The sequence below is a fragment of the Myotis yumanensis genome, unplaced genomic scaffold, assembly GCF_028538775.1.
Source record: "Myotis yumanensis isolate MYYU_CA2020_CCGP unplaced genomic scaffold, mMyoYum1.0.hap1 SCAF_15, whole genome shotgun sequence".
Lineage (NCBI taxonomy): Eukaryota > Metazoa > Chordata > Mammalia > Chiroptera > Vespertilionidae > Myotis > Myotis yumanensis.
The window spans coordinates 46,999,197-47,015,475 of NW_027223766.1; the positions used below are offsets into that span (position 1 = coordinate 46,999,197).

At 36.8% G+C, this 16,279-nt stretch overlaps 1 protein-coding gene across 1 annotated transcript in view; it reads left to right on the forward strand.

Annotated features, from left to right (window-relative positions):
* RUNX1T1 (RUNX1 partner transcriptional co-repressor 1) overlaps positions 1-16,279 on the forward strand; it is a 151,442-nt gene that overhangs the window by 115,677 nt on the left and 19,486 nt on the right. The window contains 1 exon segment of the mRNA XM_070392290.1: positions 12,420-12,488. Coding sequence (XP_070248391.1) covers positions 12,420-12,488 — 69 coding nt within the window.

Below are 16,279 nucleotides of genomic sequence, written 5' to 3' on the forward strand. Positions count from 1 at the left end.
ATTGAGCAGATCTCTCTGATGCTAGAACTGATTTCCTTCCTGTCTAACTTGTCTTGTCCAAGATAAAGCTATGCCGGGGAGTGTAGGTCCATAAACAATGCCTACATCTTCAAGTAGGTCTTGTCGGCCTGTTGGGGAAGCGGGCAGATTGGCTGACTGCATGGCAGTCACAGACGTGAGCTGCGTTTCCAGGTCACGGGGCTGGGCTCATGGTGCAGCTGCAAAGCGAAACCGGAGTTTCACATACGTCACGAACACATGTGCGCCTTCATAATATACACTGAGTGGCCAGGTTATTATGACCACCCCATCAGTACAATGAAGTGAATTAGTTATGCAAATAATCGTAATAATAATAATAAAACCTTGAGAATATTTGCTGAGGAAGTTTTCAATATTCAGTATATTTGGAAGTGTCAATGAAGTACTGATGGGGTGGTCATAGTAATCTGGCCACTCAGTGTAGTTCTTTGGACCCTCCCTCTAACTTGCAAAAGCAGTAGCTCAGGGACTGGGCCCCCGGCTGCTCTACCTCCAGCATGCTCTGGGGAATCTGCCGGCAGGGATGTGTGCTGTCTGATTTGTCATGAAAGACGGTCGCAAAGACGGTCGTATTTTTTAGCTGTATCTTACATCAAAAAAACAGCCACCGCAGGACATCAGAATTCCCCCAGGAAGAGAGACCTAAGGGCTATATATATATGTAGCTCTCATACTGTGTGATTTTACCTTAACTTAGGTGGCTTAACCATGATTTTGTTAATATTAGTTCCATGTAGGACTCTTCATCTAGCCATACTTGAGCATTGTAGAAAGCTAGTAAGTAGCCATATTTATTACTGATATGTGGAGATTGTTGGGATTATAATTAGGAAGGTAATCCCAAATATGGGCAATACCCCATTTAATTGCATTTCGCAGATAGCGCGTTTTGTGCAAATGGAAGGTGTACAGGCTCCTTCCAAAGGCGCAGGTGATGGTTAGCATTTTTTAGCAATACAGTATTTTCCACTAAGGTATGTACATGTTTTTTTAGACCTAATGCAATTACACGCTTATTAGACTACAATATAGTGTGAACGTAGTATCTTTTACATGCACTGGGGAGCGAGACAATTTGTGTGGCTCACTTTATTTTGATACTTGCTTCATTGTGGTGGTCTGGGACCATACGTGCAATATCTCTGAGCTGGTTCCTGAGTGTGGAAGAAATCTTGAACCTGAAATAATTTTTGAGTGGCCCGGGAACTGTTTTTCTGAAATTAATACTGAGCTGTCATCCTTTTTATTGCTGGGCATTATATCTGTTTATCATGTGAGTAAACGTAGTGGCGATGGATTGATGTGGATACCTCTTCTCTCTTGTCTTCTTATGTTCAACCCCACACCTGTCAGGTAACTCAGGTTAGGGTCCAGCCCATGTTGTAAAGCATGCTGGACGAAGCTCAGGATGTCGGCCTAATTATCACTATTGATTATATGATCTTCTTAGTTAAAAGTATTCCTAGCCAATAAGGTTTCCTTTACGCTTAGGTTTGTGATTCCTACTAATCCCTGAATGCTGAATGCCTATTACCATAATATGTATTAAATAAAGGAAGCTTCTAAGTCACTTAATTTACCCAGCAGGCATCATTCGAAAGCATATTTTAAAGACAAGTCTGTATGTGTTAGGTTATGTGATAGCAAGCAATATCAAGTTTGACTTGCGCTTGATATTGTTCCAAATAAAACTATTTAGACTGGAGCAGCATAAGCATCTTATTTTTTATTTCCTTATTGTAAACAAAAATTGGTTAATCCTGACAGATCAGCTCAGGATAAAAAAAAAGGAGGGGGGTGAAGGGTGGGGGTGGGTATTTGTAACCATTCAGGATAGGCAAAAATTGAGAGCCTTAAAGTAAATAAAACTTGGGGAGTAAAAATATATGATACATATTGAACAAGTTCATTGAGTCAGTACTTATTGATTGAGTGCTTGCTAGGTGCCAGAAATATGCTAGACACTGTGAAAAAGGGAAAAGGTAAATCATTCCTTCCCTTGAGGAACTTTTGACCTAGTGGAGATGATAGGAAAGGAGCCAGCTAGTGGTCTGGCACCAGATGGCCATTTCAATTCAGTCCCCGAACTGACAGCATGAGTATTATTTATCTGCTGTGCTCTGTAAAAGAAAAATTTCAGAAACCGATAGAACATCATGCTTACGTGAGTTATTTTCAGCACGCGGAACAGGGGACACTCATGATGTAGTTACCCCTGTGGCATGTGGATCCTGGCGATACCAAAGTTGATCCTTCCCCGGAAAGAGAGGTTCCGTTCTCCTGTTGTGTGACCGAAAGAGTAAAATGGTTTCTAAAGACTCCTTCTTAAGGGGAGTTATATGACTTTTAACGATGCTTGAAGGAATTCATATTTTTGGCAACACTGCTTTGGCTTTAAGCTTTGGTAGGTGGTATTATTCAAAGGCTACAAGTATTTCATTTATTTGTTTGGATTCTGGTAAGACAGTCATGTCCTTAGGGACGCAGACCCTAGATTTCCTCTTAAGAAACCATGACACCTTCAGAGGAAACCTGTCAAGAGCCACACAATGCGCACATCTGAGCGGGCAGCCGCTATTTTACTCTCTGTACTTACCGGTAGATTCTTGAGGCCTTTGAGTTCCATCTTGTGGGGTCGGCATGTGACTATACTTACAGATTTGGCTGTGGCTGTAAATTACAAACCAGGTTGTAATCAGGGACCATAACACTTACATTCAGTGCTTTCCAAGGTTCTCACCTAGGTTTTGGAGTTGAATATAGTGATGTGTAATGAAAGGATGGGAGATGATTGGCTGATAAAGCTTTTGTTGTTGTTGTTGGCTCTGTGAAGTGGGTAGTGAGGTATTTGAATCCAGATGGAGCTATAGTATGTCTGTATATTTATGTACATATAGATCTCCATATCCTAGAGTTATGTTGTGTGTTTTCTAACCTGACTTTCTGAATTCTTAAGCTGTTGTCTGATTTCAAATGAGAACTTGAGAACTTCAGAATAACATCATAGGAAGTATACTGTTTAGTTCACAAGGTTGCCCTAGTTATATCTCTAGCTTGGAAATTCTGGCAATGTTTAGTCACATACACATTCTTAGCATTTTAAAATTGTGTTTGGGGGCTGCACAGGAGAATGTAACTTACAGGACTGCTTTATTGTATTTGCTAAACCCATCACCATTCTTACTTTCGAAATATATCCATATTATTCAGTCATTGTGAGGGGGTTAGTAAGATAACATGATTAACTATTCCTAATTGAATTTTGGGATTTTTTCCCCCCCAGATATTGAATGAGGACTATTTGGAATAGCCTCTTAAACAGTTTTAAAATTGAGTACACATTGAACTTATGATGTTACTTCTACTCTTTAAGTTAAATATAGGTTAATATCTTTGAGGACTTTCAAAATAATAGATTTATTCTTGAAATAATAGATTTTATTATTATTATTATTATTATTATTATTAACTTACTCCAGGGAAAAACTCTATAAATATCCAAGTCTTCACAAAATCGGAAAGCTAAATTTTTAAACATTTTTTTTCTATTTTCAAAGTATGACATATTTATGCATTTGTATTTTTACAGATAACAAGTTAATGCCATCAGAATTGACATTTTATTGCTTACGTACAGTTACTTTTGTACATATAGGTAGGTAGGGAGCTGCTGGCTACACTCGATGTGCTCCTAGAGTATCTGGGTCTCTGTGTTGTCGCTTCTCCTCCTTTACCTTCATTTCCTTTCATCTCGATATGCTCTGCACAGCTCTCTCTTGGCTCCTGACATTTTAGTCTCTAAATTGCTTTATTTTTACTGCTTTTAAACTATTCTAGAATCTGTATATTCTAGAATCTTTATTTTTCTCAAGAAGTCTTCTGCATCGTTAGAGAGTCTTATCTAAAAATAGACTTAGGACTAATGTTAGAGACTGAAGCGTAAAGCTGAAATATGATCACATTTTCCCGTGTTTTTTTTTGTTTTTGTTTTTTTAAATAATATTGTGACGAGAGGGTATGAAATGTAGAAAGTACCAGTGTGTTTTGGTAAAGGTTTAGCTCTTGCCAGAAAGAGAAATTTCAGAGAGAGGTTTTGTTTGCTTTAAATGGAACGAAACATTAAGTTAATTGTTCCTAAAAAATCATAGAAATTTGTTAAATTAATGCCACTCTGTGCCCCGAGTAGATTGGTAGAGGAATTGGTATTTAAAATTCCTCTGGCTGGCAAACTTTATGATTGTCATGTTGAATTGTAGAGTTTCTCAGCACTGGCTTAGCATGAAGGTTGAAAGCACTGATTCTGAGCAGAATGTTTGGATTTGAATCCCTGGTTTCTCTTCTTAGTCTTGTGACCTTGAACTCTCTGCCTCAGTTCCCTCGTTTGTAAATCGGGGATAATAATTAATATACAACTCATAGGTATTTGCATATTAAATGACACATAGTAGGTATGATATAAGTAATTGTTATCCTTATTATTTCTAACACGTAATCTCAAAAGGAACTTCAAAGAATAGTGGTATATGAAACTAGTGTTTTTGCTTGGCAGCTGATATTATGAAGTTATAGTAGATTTTGAGGTATTTTTTTTTTAATTTAGAAAGGATTCCACGCAGTAATTTGTAGGTGACAACTTTATTTAATAGGCAGAGAAACTAGAACAGGGGAATTTTGTCTTATATAATAAACTAAAGGCCCAGTGCACGGATTCGTGCACTGGTGGGGTCCCTCAGCATGGCCTGCGGGGATCGGGCTGAAACTGGCTGTCTGACTCCGCCTCCTGCTCCTGCCTGCTGCTGCTCATCCCGGCCCCACTGCACCTGCTGCCACTGCTCTGTAGGCTCGCTGCTGCTCCACTGCGGTCTCCAGGCTGCAGCGGCCAGCCGTGAGCCCTGCATCTGGCGCCCCTCGGTCAGCTGAGCGGCACTCCTGCTGTGGGAGCTCACTGACCACTAGCGGGCAACTCCTGTGTTGAGCATCTGCCCCCTGGTGGTCAGTGCACATCATAGCAACCAGTCAAACAGTTGAACGGTTGCTTAGGCTTTTATATCTATGTAGATCTTTTGTACCTTTGGAACCCTAATTCATAATGGAAGGCCATAGAAAAATAGTTTACTTCCAACCAAAGAAATACAGCATTCAACTTCTATACTATCAAATTCTAAAAACCACAGACAAGTTCTTTAGAGTATATCTGCATATAAATGTTTAGAGTTTTATACATTTGCATTGAGTCCTTTAAATCACAGAATGAAATTCATTTCAAGACCATTCAGCTGAGCTCTGATGTGAAGTGCCTAGTGTATTTAAGTATACGGTGTCTAAAAAGATGTGACTATTTTAAAAGATGTCCATCTTTTAGCAGACTGCCTCCTGGAGCATTAGGTATTTTTATTATTAAAGATGGAAATCCTAATGAAGGTTGGGTTTGAGCTTTCAAAACATAATATTGAAATTTTTGAATTGCTTATCCTTAAAAACAAAAATACGTAGCATTTGTGAAAAGTGAACTTTCTTAACCCTTCCTGTTTTCTGATGGTTTTGTAATAGCTATTATCATGATCACAGCCTCATTCTGCCCACTACAGGATGAAGGCCATGCCTAGGTGCTGCCAAGCTTTGAGCCTTGCTGTCCTGGGTCATGTGAGGTCACATTGGTTCTCCAAAGGCTATCAGCTCATCCCTTCATGTATATTGATGGCGGCCCTCGCTGCATCTAGTATCCAATGGTCTCCATTCTGTCGTAAGTGTAGTGCATCAACCATGTTTTTCATACATCATCTATTGCTTTGTGTTCTTTCCCGTTTCTTATAACATTTTTCCCACCTTGGCTGGGGCTTCACTCTTAATAGATGTGTTAGCTTCTGGGGGCTTTTCCTCTTCTCTTGCCCCTAAGCAATTTGCATCCCAAGGCAAGCTGCACTTACTTTAGGAGGGCTTTTCTGTATTGTTTTTCATCTTTCTGTAGACACAGATAAATGTTTCACATTTTAAACCATCTCGTATAAGCTCTTCTTTGTTTCTGCCACTACATTTTATTAAACTATCCATTTTATGGCAACTGACATTTTATAGGGAGTCAAGAGTTAATGGTTAAAAAATAGCTTCTTTAGACTCTGAGCCTTCGAAACGTAAGGTCTTTTGCATACGTTTGTCTAACTTAGCCACTGTTCTAAAGTAAGGAAGTCCTAGGAGAGAAGTTTTCTTTCATAACATTGATCAACTACAAGATTCTTATTGTTTTTAAAATTCAGTTTTGCCTATATAGATTCTGTTATTGCTGACACTTCATCAGGAGAGAAATATTACATTTATTAGTCATTTGGTTTGTGTAGCTGTTATGGTATTAGTCGATGCATCAAAATAGATTCTGAGGAATACATCTATTATTAATTACTCCATTCTTTCCATTGGTAGGACACACTTAGAACTGAAGAGGTTATTGTAAAATATATATATATATATATATATATATATATATATATAGGACAATGCATGTGTATTTTATAAAAATAATTTGCCTTCAGATTCTGCTGCTGTTTTGAAAAAAAAGATTATTTAATGAAGTAGTAGAGTATTAAGAAAGAGTTTGCTTGATTGGCTTTAGTATTTCTATCAGGTTTCTAGGTTAAGTGGAGTTTGAACCTAAGTGTCATTGCAAAAAAAAAATTTTTTTTTGCTTTGTTTCTTTTTTTTTCTATTTATTTATTTGTATAATTCTTTATTGTTGAAAGTATTACATATGCCTCCTCTTTTCCCCCCATTAAGAGATATAGCCAGGTAGGTGAAATACTGCACCACTTTCTAGCATGTGGTATGTGGACGATGTCTACTATACAGCATATGGGAAGGTGGGCAGCGACTGAGCCATATACATTATCTTTGAGTAAATTGTGTATATGTGGAGGTTGTAAACATTCATGAGGTTAGAATAAAATTTATAAAAATACCATCCAAGAAATTGGGGGACTTTTCATCAAAGACTAAGACAGTGACTTGTTAACTATAAAAATAACATCTATCCTCAAGTGACTTAAAAGCAGGGAACAAAAAATTACTGGTATGTGTTGCTTAATTTAAACCTCTACAATGGTTTTGTTTTCTTTAAAGTTTTATGCTATTTGATTTAAGTGCTAGGAGAGAAAAAACAAGCTTTAAGGTCTTTTTTCACCTTAGTTATTGATGAGAACATAAGTATATAGTCCTTCTGGACAACCTACTAAATATTAATGAGGATAATAGCAACAACATCTAATGAGAGTTTAGGATGTGCTGTGCTAACCACATAATAGGAAGAACCTCATTCAAGTCTCACAGCAGTGCTCTCCAATGTAGTAGTATTGTCCCCACTGTATACATATGCTAACTGAGATACGTAGCAGCGAGCTTGCCCAGTGTCACATGGCTAGTAAAGGCCTGAGCCACAATTCAGCTTCACTGGGCTCTAGAACGAACTCTTCTCTGACTATGCTGACTGGGACTGGTAATGGATATCTTATGCATAGATAATGGGCCTTGCCTGTTCCCTGTAAAATGATTGGCCATTTATAGGAAATAATTTTATGGAGCACTTGATCTTTCTATAACCCAATAAGTGAAAACAACTCTTTTTGCTACTTTGGTGAAGGCATTTTTTGTATATGTGTTTTTTTTGGTGAGGTTTTTTTTTTTCCTCTCCAGACTTTTCTCTCTTTTGTGTGTTTGTGATATTTATTCATCCATTCTTCAATTACAATTGACATTCAGTATTATTTTGTATGAGTTTCAGGTGTAGAGCATAGTGGCCAGTCATATACTTTATAAAACAATCCCCCCAATATTTCAAGTACCCACCTGGCACCGTAGATATTATTACAATATTGTTGACTGTAGTCCCTGTGCTATAATTTACAGTACTATGAATGCTTTGTGACTAATTAGTACTTCTGAATCCCTTTATCATTTTTATCCAGCCCCCTCACCGCCAACCGCCATCATCTTTGACAGCCATCAGTCTGATCTCTCTCTGAGTCTGTTTCTCTTTTGTTTGTTTATTTTATTCTTTAGATTCCACATAAGAGTGAAATCATGTGGTATTTGTCTTTCTTTCTCTGACTTATTTTACTTAGCATCATACCCTCTAGTTCCATCCATGCTGTCTCAAATGGTAAAATTTCATTGTTTTTTATGGCTGTATAGTATTCCATTGTAGATACAGGAGTGGGCAAAGGTAGATTTGCATTTGTTTGTATGGAAAAAATACAAATTAATAAGTAATAATAGAAGAATAAACTCTGTGTTTTGCATACTCACAATAAACCTACGTTTGCCCACCCCCGTGTGTACCACAGCTTTTTCATCTAGTCATCTATTGATGGGCACTAGGGTTGCTTCCATATCTTGGCTATTGTAAACAGTGCTGCAATGAACAGGGGACTCATTCGTGTTTGTGGTTTTGGTGGGATATGTACCCAGAAGTGGAATCACTAGGTCAGGGGTGGGCAACCCCTGGCACGTGTGCCAAACATGGTACGCCAGTAGCTTCTGCTGGCACGCGAAACCCTCTCTTATAATCTTCCATTTACAATTTTTTTCTTAATATCGACTTTTTTATTTTTCAGATAAATTCAGTGTAGGTGGATCTTAGATAAATAAATAATTTTACATAACATGTATACATTAAAAAATAAATGTATTTTTCATCATCATATACTGTGTTTTTGTCACTCGATAAAATTTTATTATTTCTTCAAGGTTCTTCACATACGTACACCTTAAGAGATATCAAATAGGCGTAACATGTTCTCAAAAAATTAGGGTTGACATGCAGAAGAATTTTGAGTCAGAGATTTTGCTGGTTTTGGCACGCACTCACAAAAAGGTTGCCCACCCCTGCACTAGGTCATAAGACAGTTCCATTTTTAATTTTTTGAGAAAATTTCATACTGTTTTCCACTATGGCTGTACCAATCTGCTTTCCCACCAACAGTTGCACAAGGGCTCCCTTTCTCCATATCCGCACCAACGGTTGTTGTTTGTTGATTAATTGATGATAACCATTCTGACAAGTTTGAGGGGATCTATCATTGTAGTTTCAATTTGCATTTCTCTGATGATTAGTGACATTGAGTTTCTTTTCATATGTCTTTTGGCCATCTGTATGTCCTCTTTTGAAAAGTGTTTATTTAGGTCCCCTGCCCATTTTTTAGTTGGATTATTGGTTTTGAGTTATATGACTTCTTTATAAATTTTGGATATTAATGCCTTATCAGTTATATCAATGGTGAATATCTTCTTCCATTCTGTAGGCTTTTTTCATTTTGTTGATGGTTTCTTCTGCTGTACAAAAACTTTTTAATTTGATGGGACCCCCCTTTTTATTGTTTGTTTTTCTTACCTAAGGATATATATCAGAAAAAAATATTGCTAAGAGAAATGTCAGAAATTTTACTGCCTGTGCTTTCTTCTCGTAGTTTCATGGTTTTGAGTCTTAATTTAATTCTTTAACCCAGTTTGAGTTTATTCTTGTATATGGTGTAAGAAAGTGGTCTAGTTTCATTTTTCTTGCATCTAGCTGTCCAATTATGAATAGTCTTTACCCTATTGTGTTTTCTTGCCTCCTCTAAGAATAAACTATTAAGTCAAAGGGTTTCCATACAATTGCCTTTAAAAGTTGTCATAAGTAAATCTCTCTGTTTCATTGTGTCATGTGGTTGAATGTGAACTTGATTGACTTCATTTATTCTAGATACTCTTATAAGTGATGTAGAAAGTAATTTCAACAAATCTAATTAGCTATATCACATTTCCTTGAAGTTATATGTGCACCAAACTATTTTATCTAGGATTTTTGTTTTATGAATGAAAATTACTTAAAGACATTTTGGGTTTTGTCATTTATTTTATAGAAATGAATGTGCACATACGTATGCATATGCCTAGTTTCTCTGATTATCAAGTCATAAAATTACGTAAACTTTTAAAAATAAAACTTTCTGCCGAAACCGGTTTGGCTCAGTGGATAGAGCGTCGGCCTGCGGACTGAAGGGTCCCAGGTTCAATTCCAGTCAAGGGCATGTACCTGGGTTGCGGGCACATCCCCAGTGGGAGATGTGCAGGAGGCGGCTGATCGATGTTTCTCTCTCATCGATGTTTCTAACTCTCTATCTCTCTCCCTTCCTCTCTGTAAAAAAATCAATAAAATATATTTTTAAAAAAATAAAATAAATAAAACTTTCTATATTTGTAATAATTTTAGTTTTAAAGAAACATTGCAAAGACAGTGCAGAGGCTTCATATACCCTTCACCAAACTATAATACGCCTTTCCTAATTCAAAAGAGTTGGGGATATCTTGTTTGCTGGTCAGGTGATAACCTATACCCTACAGGATTCAAAACACTCATATTTATTTGAGGCATTTAAGTATAAAATGACATATACTTAGCTAAAATGATTGGTTTTTTTCCATTTTCAAAATTCTGTAGCTTCCCAAAATATAGAAAACTGGATGATTGAATTTCTTTTGACCTTCAACATACCATTAGTTGAAATATTGTTTAAAAAATCAGTCTGCTACTTGCTATATACAGCTAGAGAAAATTTTAGTTACTTGAAATTTATCAAGAATTGAATGATTATTATATCATCTAAAGTTAAAATGATTTTCTTCTTCAAAATTTCTAATTACATATACTTTTATTGAAAATCCAATATGGAAGACATGTAGTGAATATTTTAGCTATAGATGATTGTATACACTTGAAGTTTATTGAACTATGCACTTGAACTATAGATATAGATAGTTCCATGTCATTTCCATGAACATGTTATTTGGAAATTAGCATTCCTACATCAGTTTTGTTATTATACTAGAGGCCCAGTGCACAAAAATTTGTGCACTCGGCGGGGGGGGGGGGGGGTCCCTCAGCCCGGCCTGTGCCCTCTCGCAGTCTGGGACTCCTCAGGGGATGTCCACCTGCTGGCTTAGTCCCGCTCCCGGAGGAGGAGCGGGCCTAAGCTGGCAGTCAGACATCCCTCTGGCAGCCCGGACATCCTTAGCGCTGCTGAGGAGGCGGGAGAGGCTCCCGCCACCACCACTGTGCTGGCAGCCGTCAGCCTGGCTTGTGGCTAAGCAGAGCTACCCCTGTGGGAGCGCACTGACCACCAGGGGGCAGCTCCTGCATTGAGCGTCTGCCCCCTGGTGGTCAGTGTGTGTCATAGTGACCAGTCATTCCCAGTTGTTCTGCTGTTAGGGTCAATTTGCATATGACCCTTTTATTATATAGGATTATCTGTTTTCTCAAACTTGAATTTTGACAAGCATAATAAGGACAGTATTTCATTTAAAGTGGAACTTCATTTTCTTTTTTGTAAAGCATCTTTGGTCCACTGAATATTTGAATCCATTCTAATGATTCTCTCTTGCTTTCACCCATGTCAAATTCATGTGATCTAATTTGTGTGAAAAATTTTTAAATATATATATATATATATATATATATATATATATATATATACACACATATACACATACATATATATGTGTATATATATATGAACAATAAAATGGCAATAAATACTACATATATATATACATATATATTTGTGTATATATATATACACACACATATATATGTGTGTATATATATATACATATATATGTAGTATTTATTGCCATTTTATTGTTCATATATTCTTTTTTTCTTCTTAAAGAAGATGCTTTAATATTTTAATATTAAATATATGGTTTGGTGGCAATGAACTCCTTTAGCTTTTCTTGTCTGGGAATCTCTTTATCTTAACTTCAATTCTAAGTGATAGCTCTGCTAGGTAGAGTGATTTTGGTTGCTTTTCATCACTTTGAATATTTCTTGCCACTTCCTTCTGGCTTGCAAAGTTTCTGTTGAGAAATCGGCTGACAAGAAGTAATTGAGTGTGAGAACTGGTTAGCCACACAGTAAGGTTCACTATTTATGGGAAGGTGGTAGAGTCAGAGCTGGTTGAAAATTTTATTATCGTAACATTTTATTTTTTTAACTTCCCATTTGACTCTTGAAAGAAAAACTACCAATGCAATTTGTTTTCTGTAGACAAAATATACCCATGGAAATTCCTGTAGTGGTCCACACTGGGAGCAGTTTTTCCAAACACATTGTAGAATGAAATCACTCAAATCGCTTCGGCTTTAAGCATACAAGGCATTTAGGCCAAGACCCAGCCCTGACGACTGGTCTTGCTATTTTTGTTTATTTTCTAGAAGTGAAATGCTTAGCCCTTTAAAGCTGTTTTTGTAACGAAGCCAATAGAATGGGCATAGCTAACGTCTCCTCCTTGTAATGACATAATGGTGCTCATGTGCTTTCCTCCTCTCTCCACTGCTTTTTATCCTTTTTATAGATGCACATCGGGAATTCCTTCACAGGCCTGCTTCTGGATATGTGCCAGAGGAGATCTGGAAGAAAGCTGGTAAGAATTGTTTAAAAACACGAGTCTAGTGTTCTGGCAGCTGTGTGCAGTTGTTAAATGCAGCGATGTGAAGAATGACAAGAAAGGACTTTACGGCTAACAACCACCACCACCACAAAACCATGCAGAACACCCCCCAACAAAACAAAATGTAAAAATCCTGATTAATATTCTTAAACGAGGCCTGATTGGAGCCTGCGATAGTTTTGAATTTAGTAGCATTTGCTCGGGGTACTGTAATTGAGAGGCTGGCCATATTTTCATTATAAACCCCTGTTTTTCAGGGACTAACATGGTTTCATTTCATGCAATGTTTTCTTCATGAAAAAAACCCTGGTGTTTTATAATTTAAATTTTTAAATTTTAATGAAGACCACATCAAAACTAACAGACTTGTGGAGACACTCAGAAATGTTACTTACGATTATAACCAATTTTTAAAGTTGATCTTCTGAGCTAATTAATAATATTCAGTAATCACAGCTAAATATTTTTTTTAAGTTGCTAAACTCCTACCATTTTTCCTTTCCCTTTGATTTTCCTTAAGAGATATTGCCCTACACTTGGAATGAGATTTAAAGTTCCTATTGATTCATTGACGTATTGGGCTTAACGCAACTCAGATCTGGCAGAATCTTGGTGGAACACCAACACTATAGAAGTTGCGCAAAAATCTTAGAGAGAGACCAACTCAGGAGATAAAGCATCAGCCTGTTTCAAGAGTTAAAGATGACATGACAAATACATAGTGTGGCTTGGAGCTGCTATGACTCCAAATGTTAAAATAGCTTTTCTGAGCCGAGAAACTGAAAACTGTTATTTCTGCCAGCGGCCAGGTGAGTGTAGGGCTAGGAACCCTAACTAGGGAGCAAGAGGCAAGGGAAATGGTTTCCTGTGTTTTTGTTTTTTATAAAAGTTTCCTCTTTCAGTTTTTATTTGACTCAGATGTGTGTGCAGCTCTGTACAACTTTCTGACTTTATTCCCTTGGCTCTTAGCCAAGTGCTTTTTATAGATTTTCTAAGAAATACCTGTTTTTTTTTCAGAGCCATATGGAGTTTAAAATCTGATAGTCTTCTAGGCTTAGTAACTTAGGTTGAGAACCAGAAAACTCTCTTGCATGTCCAAGATAGACCCATCCAGCTTAAAATTAAGGTCAGCTATATATTCTGCTCAGCTGCCTCGTCTTCCCAGGTTTACAACATCCCGTCTAAGGTTTTCTGTGTAAGCAATAGTGATGGGATACTCCTAATCTGTTAAAATGTGCTGGCTGCCACCTATCTGGAAAAAGAATTGCTACATCTTTCTTCTGGCCATTTTTCTCCCCCATTTTTAAGCTGTCAGTGCAACTGATTCCAATAAGAGGCACAAACAATCCCTAGTTTGTACGGCAGAAGGATGACTTTTTACTTGAGGGAGCGCGTTTTTGCATCTGCCTTGTTTAGATCAAACCCTCGATAGTTCATAAAGAAAAATTGACAGCAAAGTCTTGTGTAATCCACATTCCTTCTGTGCTATGATGTGCTCACTTCTTTGTTTGCTCTTAAGTGAGAGCAGATTTCTTCTTCTGACTCTACCATCTTTGTAGGAAAGGCAACTTGAATAGCTGTGCACAAAGGAAGTCCTACCATAAGTAGTAAGCAGTTGGAAGCAGATTCAGAATTGCATTAAACATACTACTAAAAATTAATTGTAGTGATAGTAGCACAACTCTGAGTATACTAAAAATATTGAATTATAAACTTTAAATGAGTAAATTTCATAATTTGTTAATTATATAACAACCAAGTGATTGTTTTAACAAAAAGACAATAACTGCACTATGTATTGTCCACTTCATCAGTTTTTTGGTAGACATGTTGTCATCTACTGTGTTCACTATTACTTATTGTCTGTTTTGTGGGTTTCTATGACCAATTCTGGGTATAATTTACGTTGTGAAGACTTCAAGTGTAGAGGAAGATGAACACCTGTGTCTATTGTGTATGCGCCTGCTCTAAGAAGAGTTAAACGTTAATTAAGTAAATGTTTGGGGTATTTTTTAGATATGCCTATCATGTATATTAGGTCTTCAGTCTAAGATGGTCTTTCTAATATGCATAGGAATCGTTCACAAGTAGTTTCTATGGATTGATGCTAAATATTAAGGAGTGTATTCAGTTCCCAAAGTATAGATGACAGTTTCGTCTTGAAATCTCGAATAACTGCTTATAATCTTTATCTCCATAGGCGCCTTAAAAAGCGTGTCTAGTGTTAGCCGTGTCACGGCATCCCTCGTAATGAAAACACAGAAGTGGCATCTGCACTCAGCCTGTTACAATTGGAAAGCTTTCTCCAGGATTCTGAAATTTGCTGTGGGCAAATTACTTTTTTTTTTAAGAGAAAAACCTATAAAGTGTGTCTTTGCAATGAAAATAGTATACGTTACCTTTTTGACAGTTGATAAGAAATAAAATAAAGTTGAAAGCATTTGAAAAATATCCAGGGTGGAGCTCTCAAAAGTCAGTGTAGTATAACCACAATGTAGTGTAACAAAAATAGTGGAAATATAACCACATCCACATATTCCTGAGTCCCTTTTCACAGGAAATTGTAATTGCAAAAAGCGTATCTTGTATTTAAAGGCACATGATGTAATAGCTTCCACCATTTTATTTTGAAACGATATCAAACGTGCAGAGAGTTCTAAGAATTATTATTAAAAAGTTCTCTTAAATCTTTCACCCGGTTTTCCCTACTTTACTGTATTTGCTTTAATATATTTTCTCTTTTCCTCTCTTCCCTCCTTTCCTTTTTCTGTTATGCATTCTATTATTCCCCCCCCCCCCCGCCCCCCAACATTTGAAAGTAACTTGCAGGTGTAATTTTCCCAATATGTTAATTTCCTAACAGGACAGTCTCTTATGTAACCACAATACGGTTACCAAACTGAGAACAGGCCATTGTTACATCACTATTATTTAATCTACAGACTTTATTCAAAATTTTCATGTTGCTCAATAATACTGTTTAATATAACAGTATACATTTTAAAGTATTGGAATGTTAACAAATGCTGAAGGTCCCATCAGTTTTCCCCTCAAGTAGTATTTTTAAAAGCAAAGGAAACAAAACATACGCTAAAATTACAAAAGGTCTTTAATAAAATTGGAACAAATCTAACATAAAGATGGTTCTTACATTGCAACTGAATGTTTTCTTCAGTATATATATGATATATATATATATATATATCTTTTCAACTGATCAGCGAATGTTTGCCCATTGGTAATAAATATTCAAGCACCTTGAAAATGTCCTACCAATTCTCTTTGCTGATCTGTATATGCCTGTGGGATTAGAATAGGAATGCATAATTTAAATACAAATTGCCTGATTTGCATATACAATTAGTCAAGCTACAGCTTGGATGGTAAGCAAAAATTATTGTCCTGTATTACCACTTAGATAGAATTTTAATTCGCTCTGAATATTCAAGCTAAATTAGACCCTGGCTGTATAGTTAGAAGGGCAGCACTTCCCTGGTGCCCCAAGGCATTTATGATCGTGTAATAAAGGCATTTTTTCTGTCTGTTCCTGAAGAAGGTGCTGTAAGCTCTGCCATACCGTTTCCATTCAGAGTTTAACTGCATATCTTAAAGCAACCAATAACAGCTTAAGGTATTTTACTTAATATTTACAGCCTGGCTCTTTCCCCTTATATTTTAGTTTATAAAACCCATCAGACAGTAATTACAAATGAATGAACTTCAGGAATAATGCTGCTAAAAGGAGGAAGGCTACAGAAGTCATG